At 38.1% G+C, this 18654-nt stretch overlaps 1 protein-coding gene across 1 annotated transcript; it reads left to right on the plus strand.

The window, feature by feature from the left end:
• On the plus strand, window positions 13996-14862 carry LOC109846041 (putative F-box protein At5g55150). The gene has a single exon (XM_020415264.1). It carries the CDS (start codon window positions 13996-13998, stop codon window positions 14860-14862), a length of 867 nt encoding a protein of 288 aa, XP_020270853.1.

Consider the following 18654-nt stretch of genomic DNA (forward strand, 5'->3'; position numbering starts at 1 on the left):
ATGTTTTTAACTGAAATACTAACTGATGAACCATTTTCCAAGATCCCGTAGGAGTCAAGGGAGTAATATGCGATTTATAAGGCTTGAGGGAGTAATGTGCAATTGTTGAAGATTTAAGAGACTAGGTGGTGGACTAATATGAAATTTATTGAAGATGTAATGGACTAATATTTAAGAAAACCCTAGATTTTATATCGGATTCCTAAACGGAAAAATACAAGGCCAAGGTCTAGTTTGGGCTTACTGGAACATATAAATCGATATGGGTTTTTTAAGGAAACGCGAATAAAACTTTGGCTTTTGTTGAAGGAGTACTTGGAGGCTACAAATAAAACCCCCCTCCTGCAACCAACTTAGCCTAGAAAAATATCTAAGAGCGATTTAGTTCTCAAACTTTCATGTTGAAACGACGAGTTCGTTGAAGAGACATCTACCCCGTCAGAGTTATTGTCAATGTTTGATCATTGCAACAAGGTATCACTTACAAGTTAATATTACTGTCCAAAGACTTGATATTAATGTTGTGCCGGTATCTTGGATGGGGATTGTCATTATTTGAATTTTATTGATTATGGTTATTGATGTGATCATTTGTTGTTTTATTTCAGCTAATGTATCTGCTGCAACAATTTCTGCTAACATCAACTCAATTCCCATGCTAAATGGGACAAACTTCAAGGTTTGAACTAGTTGATGAAGCATAATCAATATCAATCTCATGTCACCCTGATGGAAAGATATTGTGCTTTCCTCGGTTCATTCATATGTGAAAAGAATTTCCACTGGAAATATTCAGAAAGAATTATTATGCTAATTATTTATTATGTGCATTGTTTTTGTCATGAATATAGCTATATAAATGTTGGGACCCCGAGCCCGTTTACAAAGCCAAGCCCATAGGAAGCCCATCTAGCGCCCGTTTACAAAGCCCATCTAGTTTGTTTACTTCTCTTTGTGACTCTTGCGATGGACACGCGTCAGAATCTTAAAGGTGGTAGGTTCTGATTAGGGTTCGGAAGTTACTTCGAGGGCCTGTTTTGTTGTCATTAGTAAACTTGTTGTGTATTTATGACACGAGTGAGAAAATTGACATCCACCTCACCAATTTTAATTTTATCTTTTCCTTTGCTTGGTTTGCATTCTAATCAATTCATGAAATTAAAAAAAGAAGTGTGTTTGGTTTGCATAATGTGCATTGTAAAATGGTAGTCATGTGGACCCCACTCAATGGATAATATTACCATAGGTAAGATTACCTCCATAAAAGAGAAACAAAAATCTCATAACCATTTCTTATGATTATCATACTCTATCAAAAAGTCATTTACTCTCAAAATAAACCATTAGAAAAATAATTCGTTTCACTCACACTACCATGTAATTCGTAGCTAGATCCCAAATAAAGTCATTTATCTCTTTACACCAATATTGACTTTGCTCATTTCCTGAAGCAGTTTTGTGAATCATTCAATTTCTTCAACCAAAAATAAAATAAAATGAAATTCAGAAGCAATATAAACTCAAAGGAAACTCATGTGATCGGAGTTCCCTCCTCCATTTAATAACAAACCTCAATAAATAACATTAACAAACACATATAAAAAGAAAAAAATATCAAGTTGATAGCAATTCAAATATCCAAGCTAGTCCCTAAGACCCGTCCTATACTACTGACATTTCGAGGTCACAAAATTAAGATCAAACAGCTACTTAATTTAAGTTTAAAAGTCTTACATATAGGGGCTGTTTGGTTCGCTATTATAAGGGGTGGAAAACTCAGAAAACCCCTCCACGTCAGATTTTTAGCCCTTCACGTCAGCTTTTTTGTTTCCGTCCATTTTTTTGTGCCGCTTTGGTTCGCTCGAATGGAAGAGGGAAAACTCTGCTGAAATCGCCGCCAACTAAGATTTTTTTCCCTCTCCGATTTCCTTCCACAACCAAGTGAAATTGATGAAAACTCTGCCACGTCAGATTTTTTTCCTTCTCTGCTTTGTTTACAAAAGTTTTCCTTTTTTTTCTATGCGAACCAAACACAAGAAAAGTAAATACATTGGTTTCCCACCATTTTTTATGTGCGAACCAAAGCAAAACAATCTACAAACGCTCGTGTGCGTTGTAAACTGGTAGTCATGTGGACCCCACTTAAATGGATAATATTACCATAGGTAAGATTACCTCCATAAAAGACAAACAAAAATCTCATAACTATTTCTTATGATTATCATACTCTATCATAAAGTCATTTACTCTCAAAATAAACCATTAGAAAAATAATTCGTTTCACTCACATTACCATGTATTCGTAGCTAGATACCAAATAATGTCATTTATCTCTTTACACCAATATTGACTTTGCTCATTTCCTGAAGCAGTTTTGTGAGTCATTTATCTCTTTACACCAATATTGACTTTGCTCATTTATCTCTTCAACCAAAAATAAAACAAAATGAAATTCACAAGCAGTATAAACTCAAAGGAAACTCATGTGATCGGAGTTCCCTCCTCCATTTAATAACAAACCTCAATAAATAACATTAACAAACACATATAAAAAGAAAAAATATCAAGTTGATAGCAATTCAAATATCCAAGCTAGTCCCTAAGACCCGTCCTATACTACTGACATTTCGAGGTCACAAAATTAAGATCAAACAACTACTTAATTTAAGTTTAAAAGTCTTACATATAGGGGTTGTTTGGTTCGCTATTATAAGGGGTGGAAAACTCAGAAAACCCCTCCACGTCAGATTTTTAGCCCTCCACGTCAGCTTTTTTGTTTCCGTCCATTTCTTTGTGCCGCTTTGGTTCGCTTGAATGGAAGAGGGAAAACTCTGCTGAAATCGCCGCCAACTAAGATTTTTTCCCTCTCCGATTTCCTTCCCCAACCAAGTGAAATTGATGAAAACTCTGCCACGTCAGATTTTTTTCCTTCTCTGCTTTGTTTACAAAAGTTTTCATTTTTTTCTATGCGAACCAAACACAAGAAAAGTAAATACATTGGTTTCCCACCATTTTTTATGTGCGAACCAAAGCAAAACAATCTATTTCTTGGAAAAGTTTGAAAAACTCAAAACTTGTGTTTCTTTACATGGAATTGCATTTCTCTATATCAAGGAAACGAACCAAACAAGCAACAGACACAAGCAAATTCCCATAACAAAGCACTAAAACATGCACCCAGACAAAGAGAAAAAGTTCAACCTGAAGGAAATCAAACCAAAAGATACCATTTAGTCATAGACTGAGAAAAAGTTCAACCTGAAGGAAATCAAACCAAAAGATACCATTTAGTCATAGACTCCCATAAATCAACCACAATGATACTAATATGAAGGAAATCAAACCAAAAGATACCATTTAGTCATAGACTCCCATAAATCAACCACAATGATACTAATAAGGCATTCGAAAGACTCTTCAATGTTGTCCTCAACATCTATATTAGTGGTTAAACCGTGCTACGCCACATCGTTATTCATCCAAACCACTTTAGACTCCAATGGTTTTGCTATGAATCGCATAGCATCCCTCTCATTGTCATATAGAAGCTCAAACGCATGATCTAATACATGATGCGGGAACTGATGAAGAGCATGAACATTGTCAGCTAATCTTTCACTCCAATGTTGATTGAAATTTTGATGCGGGAACTGATGAAGAGCATGAACATTGTCAGCTAATCTTTCACTCCAATGTTGATTGAAATTTTAAGTGCACATGCAATTTCACCCACTTTATCAAGAAAGTTAGTCATCACTATAGGATCTTCATGGCATGCACCCCGACGCTTGTTTGCATGTGATAATTTTTCAATCCTGGGAGTAGCTTTGGTACTTTTATCCTTTCTATTTGCGTCTACATCTGAGGATGATCCCACGTGAACAGGGGATGTTGTTGCATGGATGGGTGAATCAAGATCTATCGAATCACTGTCTACTTCAAACTTGTGATATATGTTCTTTATAAACTCCCCGGTTAAAAAATCATCTCCAATGATAAGCTTCAAATCATCAAAATGCTTCAGTGGCTTGTTGATATAATCTTTTAATTTCGGATTTTTCTGAAACAAACATGGCATTATGTAACAATTAGAATTATTTGAAAGAACAAATAAAAAGGAATTTGAACAAATAAAGCATGCTAGTATCTATTCAGATACAACACACATGTATCTGTTCTGGTTTTAGAACAAATGTAGCATACTCGGCATCATAGGTAGCATACTCGACATCATAGGAGTTTGGAACTGACCAAATCCAAATGGAGCTTGGGAGATTCCTTCAGTTGGGCTGTTTTCAGGAAATAAAATATTTGAGTTTCTTCTATCTTGGTTATCCATTGGTTTAGAATAAAATCCAGGACGAACAAACCCATTTTGATTATCCATGCTTATTGCATAGAGAAAATACATTAGAATATGGAAATACATAAAAGAAAGAACAACCGGAAAAACCTAACAAATGGAATAGCCATTGACAAAATAAAACGAGATAAGAATTGTCTTCACTCAGAAACACAAGAACAAAAGGCATAAACATTTATCAAGTACTACTATTGTGTACAAAAGGTTAACATTGCATACAAGCAACAATAAACTTTCAGTAATTACAAAATAGCAACATTGCGTACAAGTGACAACATATTTAAGAAACAAATAGCAACATTGCATACAACATCATATCTATCAAAAAGGAGTCTCAAAAGTATTCCCTCTACTGTGTCGTTGACAGTAATCAACCCACATGTCATATGCAATCTGATCTCTACGTAACTTCCACTCTTCACATGAATCAAGTTGTTCTTGTTGAGTCATTTGTTGCGTAAAATCAACATTGGATGTGCCATCTTCATTCAAGATATCTCCATCCTCCTCAATCATATCTACATTCTCATTGAAAAGTTTATCATACGAATCGGCAATAGCAATATAGGTATGTATAATTGTACTTGCAAGTACAATGTCTACTTGAGTTGGGAAGGGATGATGAGGTCTGGAAGTAAGAACCTTGAATCGATTTTTTAAAATTCCAAATGTGCACTCTATCTTGCTTCGAAGAGAGGAATGTCGAAGATTGAATAACTCTCGGCAATTGTTGGTAACTTTTTCAATATATTCTTTCAAGTGATAACGTACCCCATGATAAGGGGCGATGAATCTAGACATTATTGGGTATCCAGTATCACACAAATAATATTTTCCTAAAGTGTAAATGATAATAGATTACAATAGCATATGTGCATGAAGTAATTCATCATTTCAATCATAGTTTTGTTGATGACTTGCCCTCATAGACTCACAAACCACCCCGAGGAGGCAAAGCTAGTGCATCTTTAAGAATTGTAAAGTCATTAGCAGCTCCCTCGCAACTAGCCATGGCATATGTAAGTTGTTTATTTGGTGTCACTGCAGCTAAAATATTTTGTGTGATCCCTTTATGTCCTCTGAATCTAGGAACATGTTTAGTTGGGACAATTATATCTACATGTGTTCCATCTATTAAACCAATATAATCCTGAATAAAAAACGTTATCGAAGATTCTATTAGTATTATCCTAATAAAGTTACTACAAGTATTTATAAGCAATATAGTTAATTTACCTTGAAATAGGGAAACTATTCACTCTTCTCTTTTATTTCTGCTGGAGTTTTATTTGGGGCCTGTTTCATGAACCTGTCTCAAAGACTGCATATAGCTCCTATAATTATGTTGAAATATCTACTAATAGTCTATCCGGAATGTATGAAGTCAATTCTACAAGTTCTATTCTTAGATTCTGTTCCATTATGTAAAGGAACATGGCCAGTTGTTCTTCAATAGGAACATGGACTGTGTCTTTCAATAGGCCTCCATATATCATCATCTGAGCTAAGTTCAAAAAAGGTTCAATGCGCATCCTGAGATAGTCTTGACAGCTAGAGCTACTACTACTCAATATACGACGCATATGGTCATTCCTATTTAAATCTCGTGTATTCGACGGATCACAAGGATACATTGTCTTCTAAGTCGACGATATGCGTGTTGATAATGATGGAGGAATGCCATCATCAAAATCACTACGGTTGCAGCGGCTGCACCACACATTTTACGCGCAAGTTCCTCTCGATTTGTATCCATCTTCAAATATTGTACAAACATAATCAATTTTTTCCAAAGCAATAATTATCATAAAAATACTAAAATGCATGCTAAGAAATCAATATTGATTAAAAGTTATTCTCTTTGTAGGTCTGAGATACATAAGAAACTGTATCCTAATATTTCATCTCACTGATACAAACTCAAAGATAAATTGTTACTCTTAATGGTGAAAATTATTTCATCATAGTGTCTCTTGCAAATGAATATAACAGAGAATGTCCATCATGCCAAAGACATCCTTTAAGAAGACTATACTCTAGAAATCTAGTATATGTTATTATAATCAATATAAAGATGGTTTCTTATTAGTGGGTGGGTCTCACACGCACAACATCTTTTTTTTTCCTCTCTCAACCAAACAAAAGAAAAGGAAATTAAACACCTTCACATGGGTGTGTCGGGTGTTTTGATTTCCTTTTTTTAGTTTCTCAGTCAACCAAACAGCCCCTTACCCTAATTAGGTCAATCTTTTTCTTATTAGATCTAGGTTTTTATTCCTAAACTGGATAACCTAATTTTATAGTTTTGTGTAGATTTGTCTTTTTATTCTTCATAGATCGCCTCTTATGAATATGATTAGCTTGAACTTATGTTTGACCATATTTTTCCAAAATCAGATTAATTAATTCAAATAAATAAATAAAAGTTTTTGTTTGAATACCTAGAGGGCATTTTCTAAATCCAATAAATTATTGGGTTTGAATTTGTTAGATGTGGAAGAATTATTGAGCAGGAAGGCTTGATGTATTCCCTCCATGAACCATGAATATATACAAGTTATATTGTACAAATATGGTAAGGAATAATGTAATTATTCCAGCATAATTCCATCATATTTTTTATCTTAATAAGGTAGATAATCTCCTAATATATTCTTAACACCCCCGTCAAACTCATAGTCGATCAAACACCGAGAGTTTGAAAAGTAAAAATTTGTGACGCTTGGAGGTGTGAGCTTTGGTGAAGAAATCAGCAAGCTGGAAGCTCAGAAGAAACATATGGTAAAGAGATCGCCTTAGTCTTTGAAAAGTGATGCCGCTTGAAATGATAATCAATCTCAATGTGTTTTGTGCGCTCATGAAATACTGGATTAGTAGCAATCTTTATTGCACTTTGATTGTCACAATAGAGAGGAGTCGGAGAGAGACAGTCAATGCCCATGTCACGCAGAAGCTGTCACAACCAGATAATCTCAGAGGTAGTATTAGACATAGCTCGATACTCTGCTTCAACTCTAGATTTTGATATGACATCTTGCTTCTTAGCTCGCCATGATATTAGAGTATCACCAAGAAATATACAAAAAACGGTAATAGATCGATGATTGCTAATGTCATCGGCCCAGTCAGAGTCAGAGAAGGCACGCAGTTGTAGCTTTGATGTTGAGGAGAACAAAAGAGCTCTAGATGAAGTGCCACGAAGATAGCGTAGAATACGAAGTACAACAGCATAGTGAGCTGAGGTAGGAGACTGAACAAATTGACTCACCACATGAATAACATAAGCAATGTCTGGTCGAGAAATAGTGAGATACACCAAAGCACCAACAATTTTACGATACCGAGTGAGATTTTCTAAGGGTTCTCCTGTATCAGGTGTTAGTTTTTGATAGAGCTGAATAGGTGTGTCAGTGATCTGATCATCAGTCAACTCAACTCAAGCCAAAAGATCAGTGATGTATTTTTGTTAAGAAAGAAGATATCCTCGTGGTCCATATGCAACTTCGAGTCCTAGAAAATATCAAAGATGTCCTAGATCTTTCATCTCAAAATTTTCATGTAGAGAAGTCTTCACAGTATTCAGAAATAAAGTATCATTGCCAGTAATGACCATATCATCAACATAAAGAAGAAGAACAGTGCGGCCTCGACTAGAGGTATGAACAAACATCGCATGATAGACCTCACTCTGATTAAAGCCCATATTAAGTACTGTAGAGCTGAATTTCTCAAACCAGGCCCGAGGAGCTTGTTTAAGCCATATAATGCACGACGAAGATGACAAACTTGTCCTGACAAATGAGGAAGACATGGAGGAGGTTGCATATAAACTTCTTCATGAATATCACCATGAAGAAAATCATTCTTCACATCAAGCTGATAGGGAGGCCACTGTTGAGCAGCTGCAACAGCAATAAGTGCTCGAACTGATGTCATCTTAGCAACAGGAGCAAAAGTCTCCTCATAATCAATCTCATATTCTTGGGTAAATCCTCGAGCAACTAGACGAGCCTTGTACCGATCTATTGTACCATCTGAACATGTTTTAATTTTATAAACCCATTTGTAACTAATTGGAACTTTGCCTGGAGGTAATGAGACAAGATCACAGGTACCAGTCTTTTGAAGGGCGGCTAACTCTTCCTTCATAGCTGCTCGCCACTCAGGAGAAGAAGCAGCCTGATGATAAGATGTAGCCTCATGATGCGAATGAATGGCTGTTAAGAAGGCATGAAAAGTAGGAGTAAAAGATGAAGAAAGACAACCAAAAATTGTTTTGCCTTACGAATACAGAGATGATAGCGGCGATCAGCTAGTGAAGAATCATCATCCGGAGCCGAGTTTGAATGGTCAGCAGGTGAGACTGGAACATGTACACTTTGGTGATCATCAGAGGATGAAGATGGAGATGGAGAGGAAGGTGATGAATCTACTGGAATCGAAGGTGTGGTAAGCTCAAGAAATGAAAGATCAACGAAAGTAGGTGATGTATTATTGTCATTGATAGACTGTCTAGAGTAATATGAAACATTTTCCAAAAAGGTCACATCTCGAGAAATGCGGAGTCTCTTTTTAATTGGATGATAACAGCGATATCCTTTGTGCTCAAGACTGTATCCAAGAAAAACACAAATCGCAGAACGAGGAGATAACTTATCTCTTTCATGAGATGGTAATAGAACTAGACAAGTACAACTAAATACACGAAGATGTGAATAAGAAGGATGACGTGATGTTAAATTTTCAAATGGTGATATGTCAAAAAGAACTGAAGAGGGTATCAAATTGATGAGATACATAGTTGTAGCAACAACATCAGCATCAGCCCAAAATTGTTTAGGCATGGAGCTAGAGATGAGTAATGATCTTGTAGTCTCCGTAATATGACGGTGTTTTCTTTCTGAAACACCATTTTGCTGATGTGCATAGGACTATGAAAGCTGTGAAAGAGTACCCTGATCAGCTAGAATACAACGAAACTCATGAGTGATTCACCACCAGAATCAGATCGAAAGCTTTTAATAGTAATGCCAAACTGGGTTTTGAACATAGTAGTGAAATCTTTATAAATTTGAGGTAGAGATGACCGGTGATGCATAAAATAAACCCAAGTGTTACGAGAAAAATCATTAATAAATATAACATAATATTTATTACCATTACAAGACGACAAGGGGGTTGGGCCCCAAACATTCGAATGAACGAATTGAAATGGGAAGCTACTTTGAGACTTGTTAAGAGGATAAAGTTCATTGACGTGTTTAGATAGTTTACATCCCATACAAGTAGACAGACTCGAAATAGGATAACTACCCAAAATGCCATTATTTGATGGAAAGCGAAGACGATCAGTAGATAAGTGACCTAATCGATGATGCCAAAGATCTCCTATGGGAAAAGCATCAGCGTGAGTGGTGACAGAGTGTACAGATGCAGAATGGGTGATAGAAGTGGATGGTAGTGTTAGATGATTCATAATGTAAAGTCCATTACGCTTATGTCCCTGACTAATTAAGGCTCCGGTCTGACGATCTTGCACATAACAAGAAGTAGAGTCAACAACTGCAATACAATTATGATCAATTATTTGACTAACTGAAAGTAAGTTCAATGAAAGATGTGGTATGTGTAAAACAGATGGAACAGATAAGTGACCAGTAATAGATCCCTTATGTGTAGCAGAGAAAGAAGAGCTATTTGCTGTAAAAACATTGACTTGAGAATGTAAAGGTGATGGAGGATAAAACAGATGCATGTGGAGTCATATGAAATGAAATACCAAGTCTAGTATCCAAATATTTTTCTGTATACCTGTGGGGCCAGAGATAGTGGAAAAAATATGAACAGAGGTACCTAATGGAGAGGGTGTAAGGACACTTGGATCATCAACCGGAGAGAAGATAGAGGTGTCATGCCCTTAAAGCATCTTGATCAATTGTGGCACAAAAAGAGTAACACTCGAAGTAGATTCCTCAGGAGCACCAGAGAAAACAACCGGGTTTGTAGAACACTCATCGGCAAAAGATTTAGCACCAGAAATTGTCACTGTAGCAGTCGATCATTGACGAGGATGTCGGTTTTTAGCTTGTTGTCGCTTAAAACAATTTTGGATGATATGTCCAGAACGACGACAATACCGACAATAATTATTCCTTGTTTATTAGAAGAGACTGATGGTGCTGAGACAGTGGCCGAAGATGACTGTGGTACAGATGGTTGTTGAGCAACCAGAGCACTTGAATAGAAGTAGTCTTTGTGTTTAGGACATGTTGGTGAGTCTCTTCAGTGATGAGTTCGGCCAAGGCATCATCAAGAGTTGGTAGTGGTGACCGATGAAGAATTTGACTACGCAATGACTCATACTCAGGTCGCTGACGCATCAAGAATTGAAATAGTCGATGTTGATCGCGAACACGACTCTGTTTGGTAGCACATGAACAAGTCGCACAAGTTTGACACAAAGGTTCCTCCATTATTGCAAGTTGGCACCATTGAGCATGCATAAAATTATAAAATTCTTAGATGGATCGCTCATCTTGTTGAGCAAAAGAGAGTTCTTGGTAGACAGAATATGAGTGGGCATGACTAGATTGTTGATAAAGTCTTTGTAATTGGCGTCACATGGCAAGTGCAGTCTGGAGACTAACAAACTGCATGTGGATATCAATCTCTACGAAGGAAGAAATAATGCAACGTGCTCGACGGTCTGCAAGAGCTCATGCCACTGTTTGCTTAGCATCAGCTCCAGATTTAGGAGGCGGCATGCCATCAATGTGGCTCGTGAGATCGAGAGCATCAAAAAGAAGTTGCACAGAAATCGACCACTCATGGTAATTGGTCCCTGTAAATTTCATATCAAGCTGAGAAAACCTCTCAATAAAGTTTGCAGCCATGTTTAAAGTAGAACTCGAAGGTTAGGATGGAACCCGAATGTTTAAAATAGAACCCGAAGGTTAAAAGAAACCCGAAGGTTAGGATGAAATCCGAAGGTTTAAAATAGAGCCCGAATGTTTGGATGAAACCCGAAGGTTTAAAATAGAACGAACCTGAAGGTTAAAATGAACTTGAAGGTTAGGATGGTCCCTGTTTTTTTAGTAGAATAATAGAATATATATTCAACTAGTGTTGCTCGTGCCTCTTCCTCCTCTCAAAAAGAAAAGCCCAACAAAAAGAAGAGCCCAACAAATTCTCTCTCTAAAAATCCAATAACCAGACCCAACAAAAAGAAAAGCCCAAACCTAATAAAAAAACACAAAAGCAGCAGCAGATGCCCAACAAATTCTCTCCCTAGCCTCCGATCTCACCTCTCAAGAACTCCTGCGTCGAATCTGAAGTAGATTCGAGCCTTTTCCGGAGTAGATCGATCCGAAGGCGATGTCTTCGGATCTGAATGGAGAATCTGACGGGGGCCGCAGCGGCGACTACAAGGGTCGGCAGATCTTCTACTCCAACTAATTTAATTGATCATTGTTTTGTTATTAATGTTGCTAAAATTGATGCAATACATAGATCATGTTAACCTTTCTTTAAAAAAATTACATAGTTTTGTCATGTCATCAACGGAGGTTAATGACATTGCTACGGTTTGGTCTCTTTTTTTAGGGGATGTTTGTTTCACCATTTTTATGGAAAAGGAATAGGATTTGGGTTTGACAATGGCAAAATTGTAAATAAACGATTCTTTATTAATCCTATTCTTGAGTTTGGTTCACCAAAAATTTATAGATTTCGGAATCTATAAAGTTAAGAAAGTATGGTGATTTTATAGAAACCAAAATCCTAATGATTTGGGCGGATTTGGGGCAGAAAGCTGACGCATCTGTACTATTCCCCCTCTCTTTTTTTTTGGGATTCCGTTTCTTCGCAAACCATATATTATTATGAGACCAAATCCTATTCTCATTCCAAACCAAACTAAAGAATAGGAATTGGAGTGTTTCTATAAAGTTTGATTCTATTTTTTCATGTTATGAAACAAACATATAAATGAAAAAAAGGATTCCATGACAACATAAAGTTGTCTTAAACTTTTTTATGGATTAGCTAGGAATCCATAGAAAATATGGGATTCCTAATCCTATTCTTGCCCACTATTGAACCAAACACCCCCTTAATAAAATTGAAATAGGGTTGTTTTCATATCTGAATTTGGAAATTAGAATATTTGAAGAAAAAATCCATCTTTTGTTGCAGAATAATTTCGTAATTTCTTGAAAAAGACTACATAATCATTTATAGCGATAAGATGCGGATACATAAAGGACATTTTTTTTCATGTGTTTCTATCTACTTCATATATATGTAACATTTTTTAGACATTTTTTTTATTTAAAAGTTAGCGATATATAATCTTTACGTTATTTTAAATTACAAAAATTGAACTTAAGAATAAAGCTTCTGTAATATATGTGCTTGTATATATGAAGTAATTTAATACAAAAATATTTAAAGTATATCACTTAGGTATCATGTATAAATAATTATTACCCAGTTTTGGCCATGCCATCAATCTTAGTAGTTGATGACATGGAAAACTTGATTTATTTTTTGTACATAAGTTTTAACATGGTTGCTTTCTTGGACAAATTTGAAATTTGAATTGTCTGAAAACATTGTCCTATTCTTATTCTTACTTATATTAGAGATGAACTACAATTTTGTATATATTGTAGTGGAGATTTAAGATTGAGAAGGCGTTGGTTAGGATGTAAACCCACCTAGCAATATTGTTTTATCTATAGTTTAGTGCTTTTATTTTTTTCGCTTTATTTGACAATCTTCCCTTCTCATTTATCATTGTACACTATTCAGGCAGATCCACATCCAAGACAGTGATGTCAAGTGGCATCACTTCCTTTGGTTCCTTTATTTAGTTGCTTGATTTCCATAGGGCCATACAAGCAAATGAAGCCCAGGTTAAATGAAATTCCTGTGTTGCAAATTCAGCCCGCAGCAATAAATAAAGAGAAAATGTTGGACCAACTTGAGATATAAACTAGTTGGACCAGGTCAAGGTTTAAAAAGAGTTCTCTTTATAAACTTAAGACTTTTCTGCTTATATACCCCATTGGTTAAAGTTAATTAAACTGCAGTTATGTATTGGACATAGTTACAAATGTTATATTTGATAGTGTTTTTAATGATGTCATTATGTATTGTTATCAAAATATGAGAACTAATTGGTGAGCGTTGTGTTAAATATTATTATGTTTTGACACCACTTTCCATAAATCATTTATCCACCACTGACTATTCCTATATATATGTATGTAGTAGGAATGACATTTTTCTACAAAATTGAATGCCTAGAACTTTGATACGCGTATTCGTTTATTTTGATAATTTTCTAGCTTTGGTTTAGGAACTAGTTTTTGCCAATTGTCTTTCCTCAATTTTAGTGATCATAATCTTTGACCTTCAATTTAAACATGACCTGCAATCTTAGATTTAAGAGTTAATTTCTAATGAAAATAATTGTTCTAAATATGTCCTCCTTCCTGGTTGGAATGTATGTGATTATGTGCTACTGTTTTGCGTCATGTTTTAACTTATTAATTACTTAGCCTATAGCATCTTATTTCTTTCTTTAATTTTTTTATTGGTACTCATTGTTTTCAGAAATATTGTAAAAAATGGGCTCACTCGATGGACTCCCTATCGATATCTTGCGACTGATAGTTGAAAAGATAGTTGGTCATGCAGATGTTATTCGGTTTGGTGCTGTTTCTAGGAAATTCCGCTCTTTTGTCATGGATAATATTCACTCACTTCCGTCGAAATTACCATTGTGCCTCTGTGTCCTGCCTAGTAAACCCCCTCCCCTGCCAATGCTAATGCAGTGTAATGACAACGAGTGGGAAAACATCAACTTCTTTTCTATTTCAGATGGGAAACGGCACGGGGAGTTTGTCGTGCCAGAAATAAGAAATAAGTGGCCTGTTGGATCCCGTTATGGTTGGTTGTTCACGGTTGATACACAAGGTCGAAGCATACAGCTGCTGAATCCGCTAACAAGGGCCCAAATCCCTCTCCCATCGCTTGACGCATTCGAACATCCCACTAGTTGGGTCAATTACGATGAACACACTGATTTCCGATTTGTTCTCAAGGGTGTCATATCATCAGATCCTTCAAATAAGAGGAGAAATTTGAATGGTGATGAAGATTGCATACTAGTGATTGCAATCATCACTATGTTTGAAGTGCTATCATTTTGTAGGGTCGGAGATGACAAGTGGACTAATGTAGAGGGTTCCCCCTTGTATATCAAAGATGTCATCTGGTACAAGGGTGAGGTTTATGCGGTTGATGAGTACGGGGTAGCTGTTGTTTACGATTTTGCAGGTGATAAGACGATCAAACAAATTGCATATTCACCGGACGATTTACTTGACTGTGAGAGGTATCTGGTTGTGTTGACAAATGGAGACTTGCTACAAGTTGTAAGAGAGAGAGAGTATGGTCAGATAAAGAAGAAGATGGCGTTGCCCGTGCTCTGATACCACTTGTTGTGACTGATGCTTTGAGAAACCAAACCAACGAACGCCGAGAGAAAGACCAAACAAAACACAAACACCAAGGTTTTACGTGGTTCGGCAAATTGCCTACGTCCACGGGGCAAGAAGGGGGTGGGTTTTCACTAATAGAGAAGGAGAGTACAAATTGAGATTACAAATCGCTCAAACGAACCAACTAATCTCACCAACAAATCTCTCAATCTCTCAACCAATAACCCTAACAAATAGCTCAGAAAGATCTCTCTTTTTCTGTGCTCCAAAACCCCAAAACTCTCCTCACAAAACCCTCAAATCGTATTGGTATTTATACCAAAACAGAAACCCAAACAGACTGCAAATAGGAACCTGAACTTTCCAAAAAACCCGTCATAAGTCGACTTATCAGTCTGCATAAGTCGACTTGGCAGAGCGAAAAACAGCAACTGGAGAAGAGATCATAAGTCGACTTATCAGACCTGATAAGTCGACTTGGCAGAGCAAAAAACCAACAATCCAGAGCAGAACGTAAGTCGACTCATGCACCAACATAAGTCGACTTACCATAAGTCGACTTATGCCTGTGCATGAGTCGACTTATGACCAAAAATCTGCTTTTTCCAATTCTTCTCCACAATTCTCCACCTCGGCGAAGTTTTCCCAAAACTGAGCCGACACCAACCAAACAAATGCCTCACATGCTGAGACCCAAATGAGAGTGTGAACACTCACCCCAAATGTCGATGTCGCTCACCAAATCGGCTGCATCAAAATGACTGCCTACGTATCCTTTGCCCAAGGAATCAAGCCTTCACGTAGTTCACCCAAACGGCCTCCAAAGGCCCTCAATCAAATAGAAAAGTCTGCAACTCTTCTCCAATATCACCAAACGATCTGCAACTGATAGTATTCCCAATGACCCCAAATTGAGACAAATCAAACACCTCCACCTGAGGTAAACCAATGGCCATATCCAAACTATATCTACCAGCTGCAACTGAATCCAAAACCAATCCATCATCTGCATCCAAAACCAAATGATCTCCAACCTGTGTCACCTTAGCTGGAATCCCAAATGACGCAGTATGATCTGGAGTATGTGGAGTAATCTCCACCCAACGTGGAGTAGCATCACTCTCCACCTGCTGCGATATCCAAATGACCTGATCAACACTCTCCACCTGCCGAGAGTCAAAAGTGACATACCTGCTCAGAACAAAATCAGAAGCTCCCAAACGATAATCAACTGAGCCTCCGAACCCCAAACGCGCAATCGGATCCAATCTCACATCCACGATGTGACCAAATGCTGGGTATCCAAATATCCGACGCGACCCAAAATCTGAAGCAGCTCCACCAGATCTAATAACTCCTAAAGCAGCAGTCGGCGACCTATGCATAAGATGACCCAAATATGTCGAAGCCCGCACACCAATGCCAATGCTCGACATCAAACGCCGATCCTCCTCCAGAAAGGAACGACCCATCGAAACTGTCATCTCATCTCGTCGCCCCAAAGTCTCCACACCAATGAAGTGTCTCCTATTGCCGTGAGCTCGGCACCAACGCAAGAAAGGACCCCTACCAAAGCTGAAACAATGAGTTACCTTTCTGCCAATACACTTCTTCCAATTGTTGTTGACTTCTAGGACTTTACACCAACGGGAACTGGTCGCGACCCAATAATGCCTAGAACAATCACCAACTGTGGAAACCAAGATACGATTACCTCCCAATGATGCCTCCTTGGAAGGCCCCCAAATGCCTGACTGAACACCTCCAAAAAGACCCCTCGCTCGATGGATAGAAGTGCCAAACTCCACCACGGTCTCGCTCATCCTAATGTGCTCACAGGACTTCAATCTGCAGGTCATAGCACTCCTCAACAACCAATGCACGGTATTACCAATCATATACCCCAGCACCAAACAATGCCACAGTCTAGCCGAATCTGATGAAGTCGTCATTTCCCTATCAATCACCGTGCTTCCGTGCAAATAATACAAATTTCTTCTTCTGACGCCCTTCATCACAATCATGGACCCAAATGTAACCTTCAAGCGTGCATCCGCCAAGGTCACCCTATAGCCAGCTGCCTCCAAAGCTCCAAGTGAAATGATGTTCTTCTTCAACTGAGGAACGAACCTCACTCCAACCAACTCCCGAATCACCCCGTCACTCATCCTGATCCGAACAGTACCAATACCACCAATAGAGCATTTGTGATCATTCCCCATGAGCACGAAATCCCCTCTTTCCAACTCCTGAAAGCTGGAGAACCAATCCCTCCTAGGGCAAATGTGGTATGTAGCACCCGAATCCAATATCCACTCTGTAGAGTAGGCAACACAAACTGACGGCAGTGCAGATAACGAGTAGCCCGAAGAATCCGAATCTGAATCGTTGCCACTAGCCTTGACAACATTCGCCTCTGAAGCTTGAATAGCTTTTCCCTTATTCTTCCCGGCTCGATCAACTAACTTTGGGCAATCGGCTTTCCAATGTCCATCTTCTTTGCAAAAGGCACATTGATTCTTACGAACTCCAAGATGTGCCCCTCTAGACTGCGACCTCCCACTACGGTTTGGACCCTTTGCTCTTGCGACCAACGCCCCCGCTACCGGCTCAAACGAAGTCTCCTTATCCTTCTTTCGAAGCTGATAATTCACAAGTGCAGCGGTGACCTCACTATACGAAAGAGATGCCTTCCCATTAATAAGAGTAAGAACGAAGGTCTCATATTCCTCGTCAGGCAAGGAACTCAATAGCAACAACGCCTTGTCCTCATCTTCAATCTTAACATCCACATTCGCCAAATCCGCAAGAAGCTTCGTGTAGTGGTTCATGTGATCACCAATGGAGGTTCCTTTCTTCAACTGGAAGCGGTAAAGCCTCCTCTTCAAATGCAAGCGATTCTCCACACTCTTGGTCAAATACTTGCTCTCAAGGATCTCCCAAATCTTCTTTGCAGAAGTCTCATTGATCACATCATACTTTAGATCTTGAGTGAGACAAGACCTAATCACACCACACGCCGTTCGATTCATCTTTTTCCAAACCTTCTCATCAATGTTGTCCGGTTTCCCGTCCAACTCCAACGTATCTTCCAAATTTTGCGCGTTGAGCGCATCCATGACTTCGCATCGCCAAAGTCCAAAATTGTTTGTGCCATTGAACTTTTCCACATCAATCTTCATTGAGTGGATATTCAAGCTTTGGACGGTCTTCACGCCGGAAGTACTGCCCACAACTCCTTCTTTCTCGGCCATAATCCTCAAGGCACCACCAAACCAATGCGGAAACAAACGAGAAATAGATCCAAACTGAAAAAGACGAGATTTTTACAAAAAAAGATCCCACCTTTATCACCAAACGAAGCCCTAGATGAACTTCCAAAGCGATCTACTCCTCCAAATAGCCCAAGCGTTGCCCGTGCTCTGATACCACTTGTTGCGACTGATGCTTTGAGAAACCAAACCAACGAACGCCGAGAGAAAGACCAAACAAAACACAAACACCAAGGTTTTACGTGGTTCGGCAAATTGCCTACGTCCACGGGGCAAGAAGGGGGTGGGTTTTCACTAATAGAGAAGGAGAGTACAAATTGAGATTACAAATCGCTCAAACGAACCAACTAATCTCACCAACAAATCTCTCAATCTCTCAACCAATAACCCTAACAAATAGCTCAGAAAGATCTCTCTTTTTCTGTGCTCCAAAACCCCAAAATTCTCCACACAAAACCCTCAAATCGTATTGGTATTTATACCAAAACAGAAACCCAAACAGACTGCAAAT

Source organism: Asparagus officinalis, chromosome 6, assembly GCF_001876935.1.
Source record: "Asparagus officinalis chromosome 6, Aspof.V1, whole genome shotgun sequence".
Lineage (NCBI taxonomy): Eukaryota > Viridiplantae > Streptophyta > Magnoliopsida > Asparagales > Asparagaceae > Asparagus > Asparagus officinalis.

What these genes read in the sequence shown, in the direction of transcription:
- LOC109846041 (XM_020415264.1), top strand. Translation starts at nt 13,996, where the DNA reads ATGGGCTCACTCGATGGACTCCCTATCGATATCTTGCGACTGATAGTT.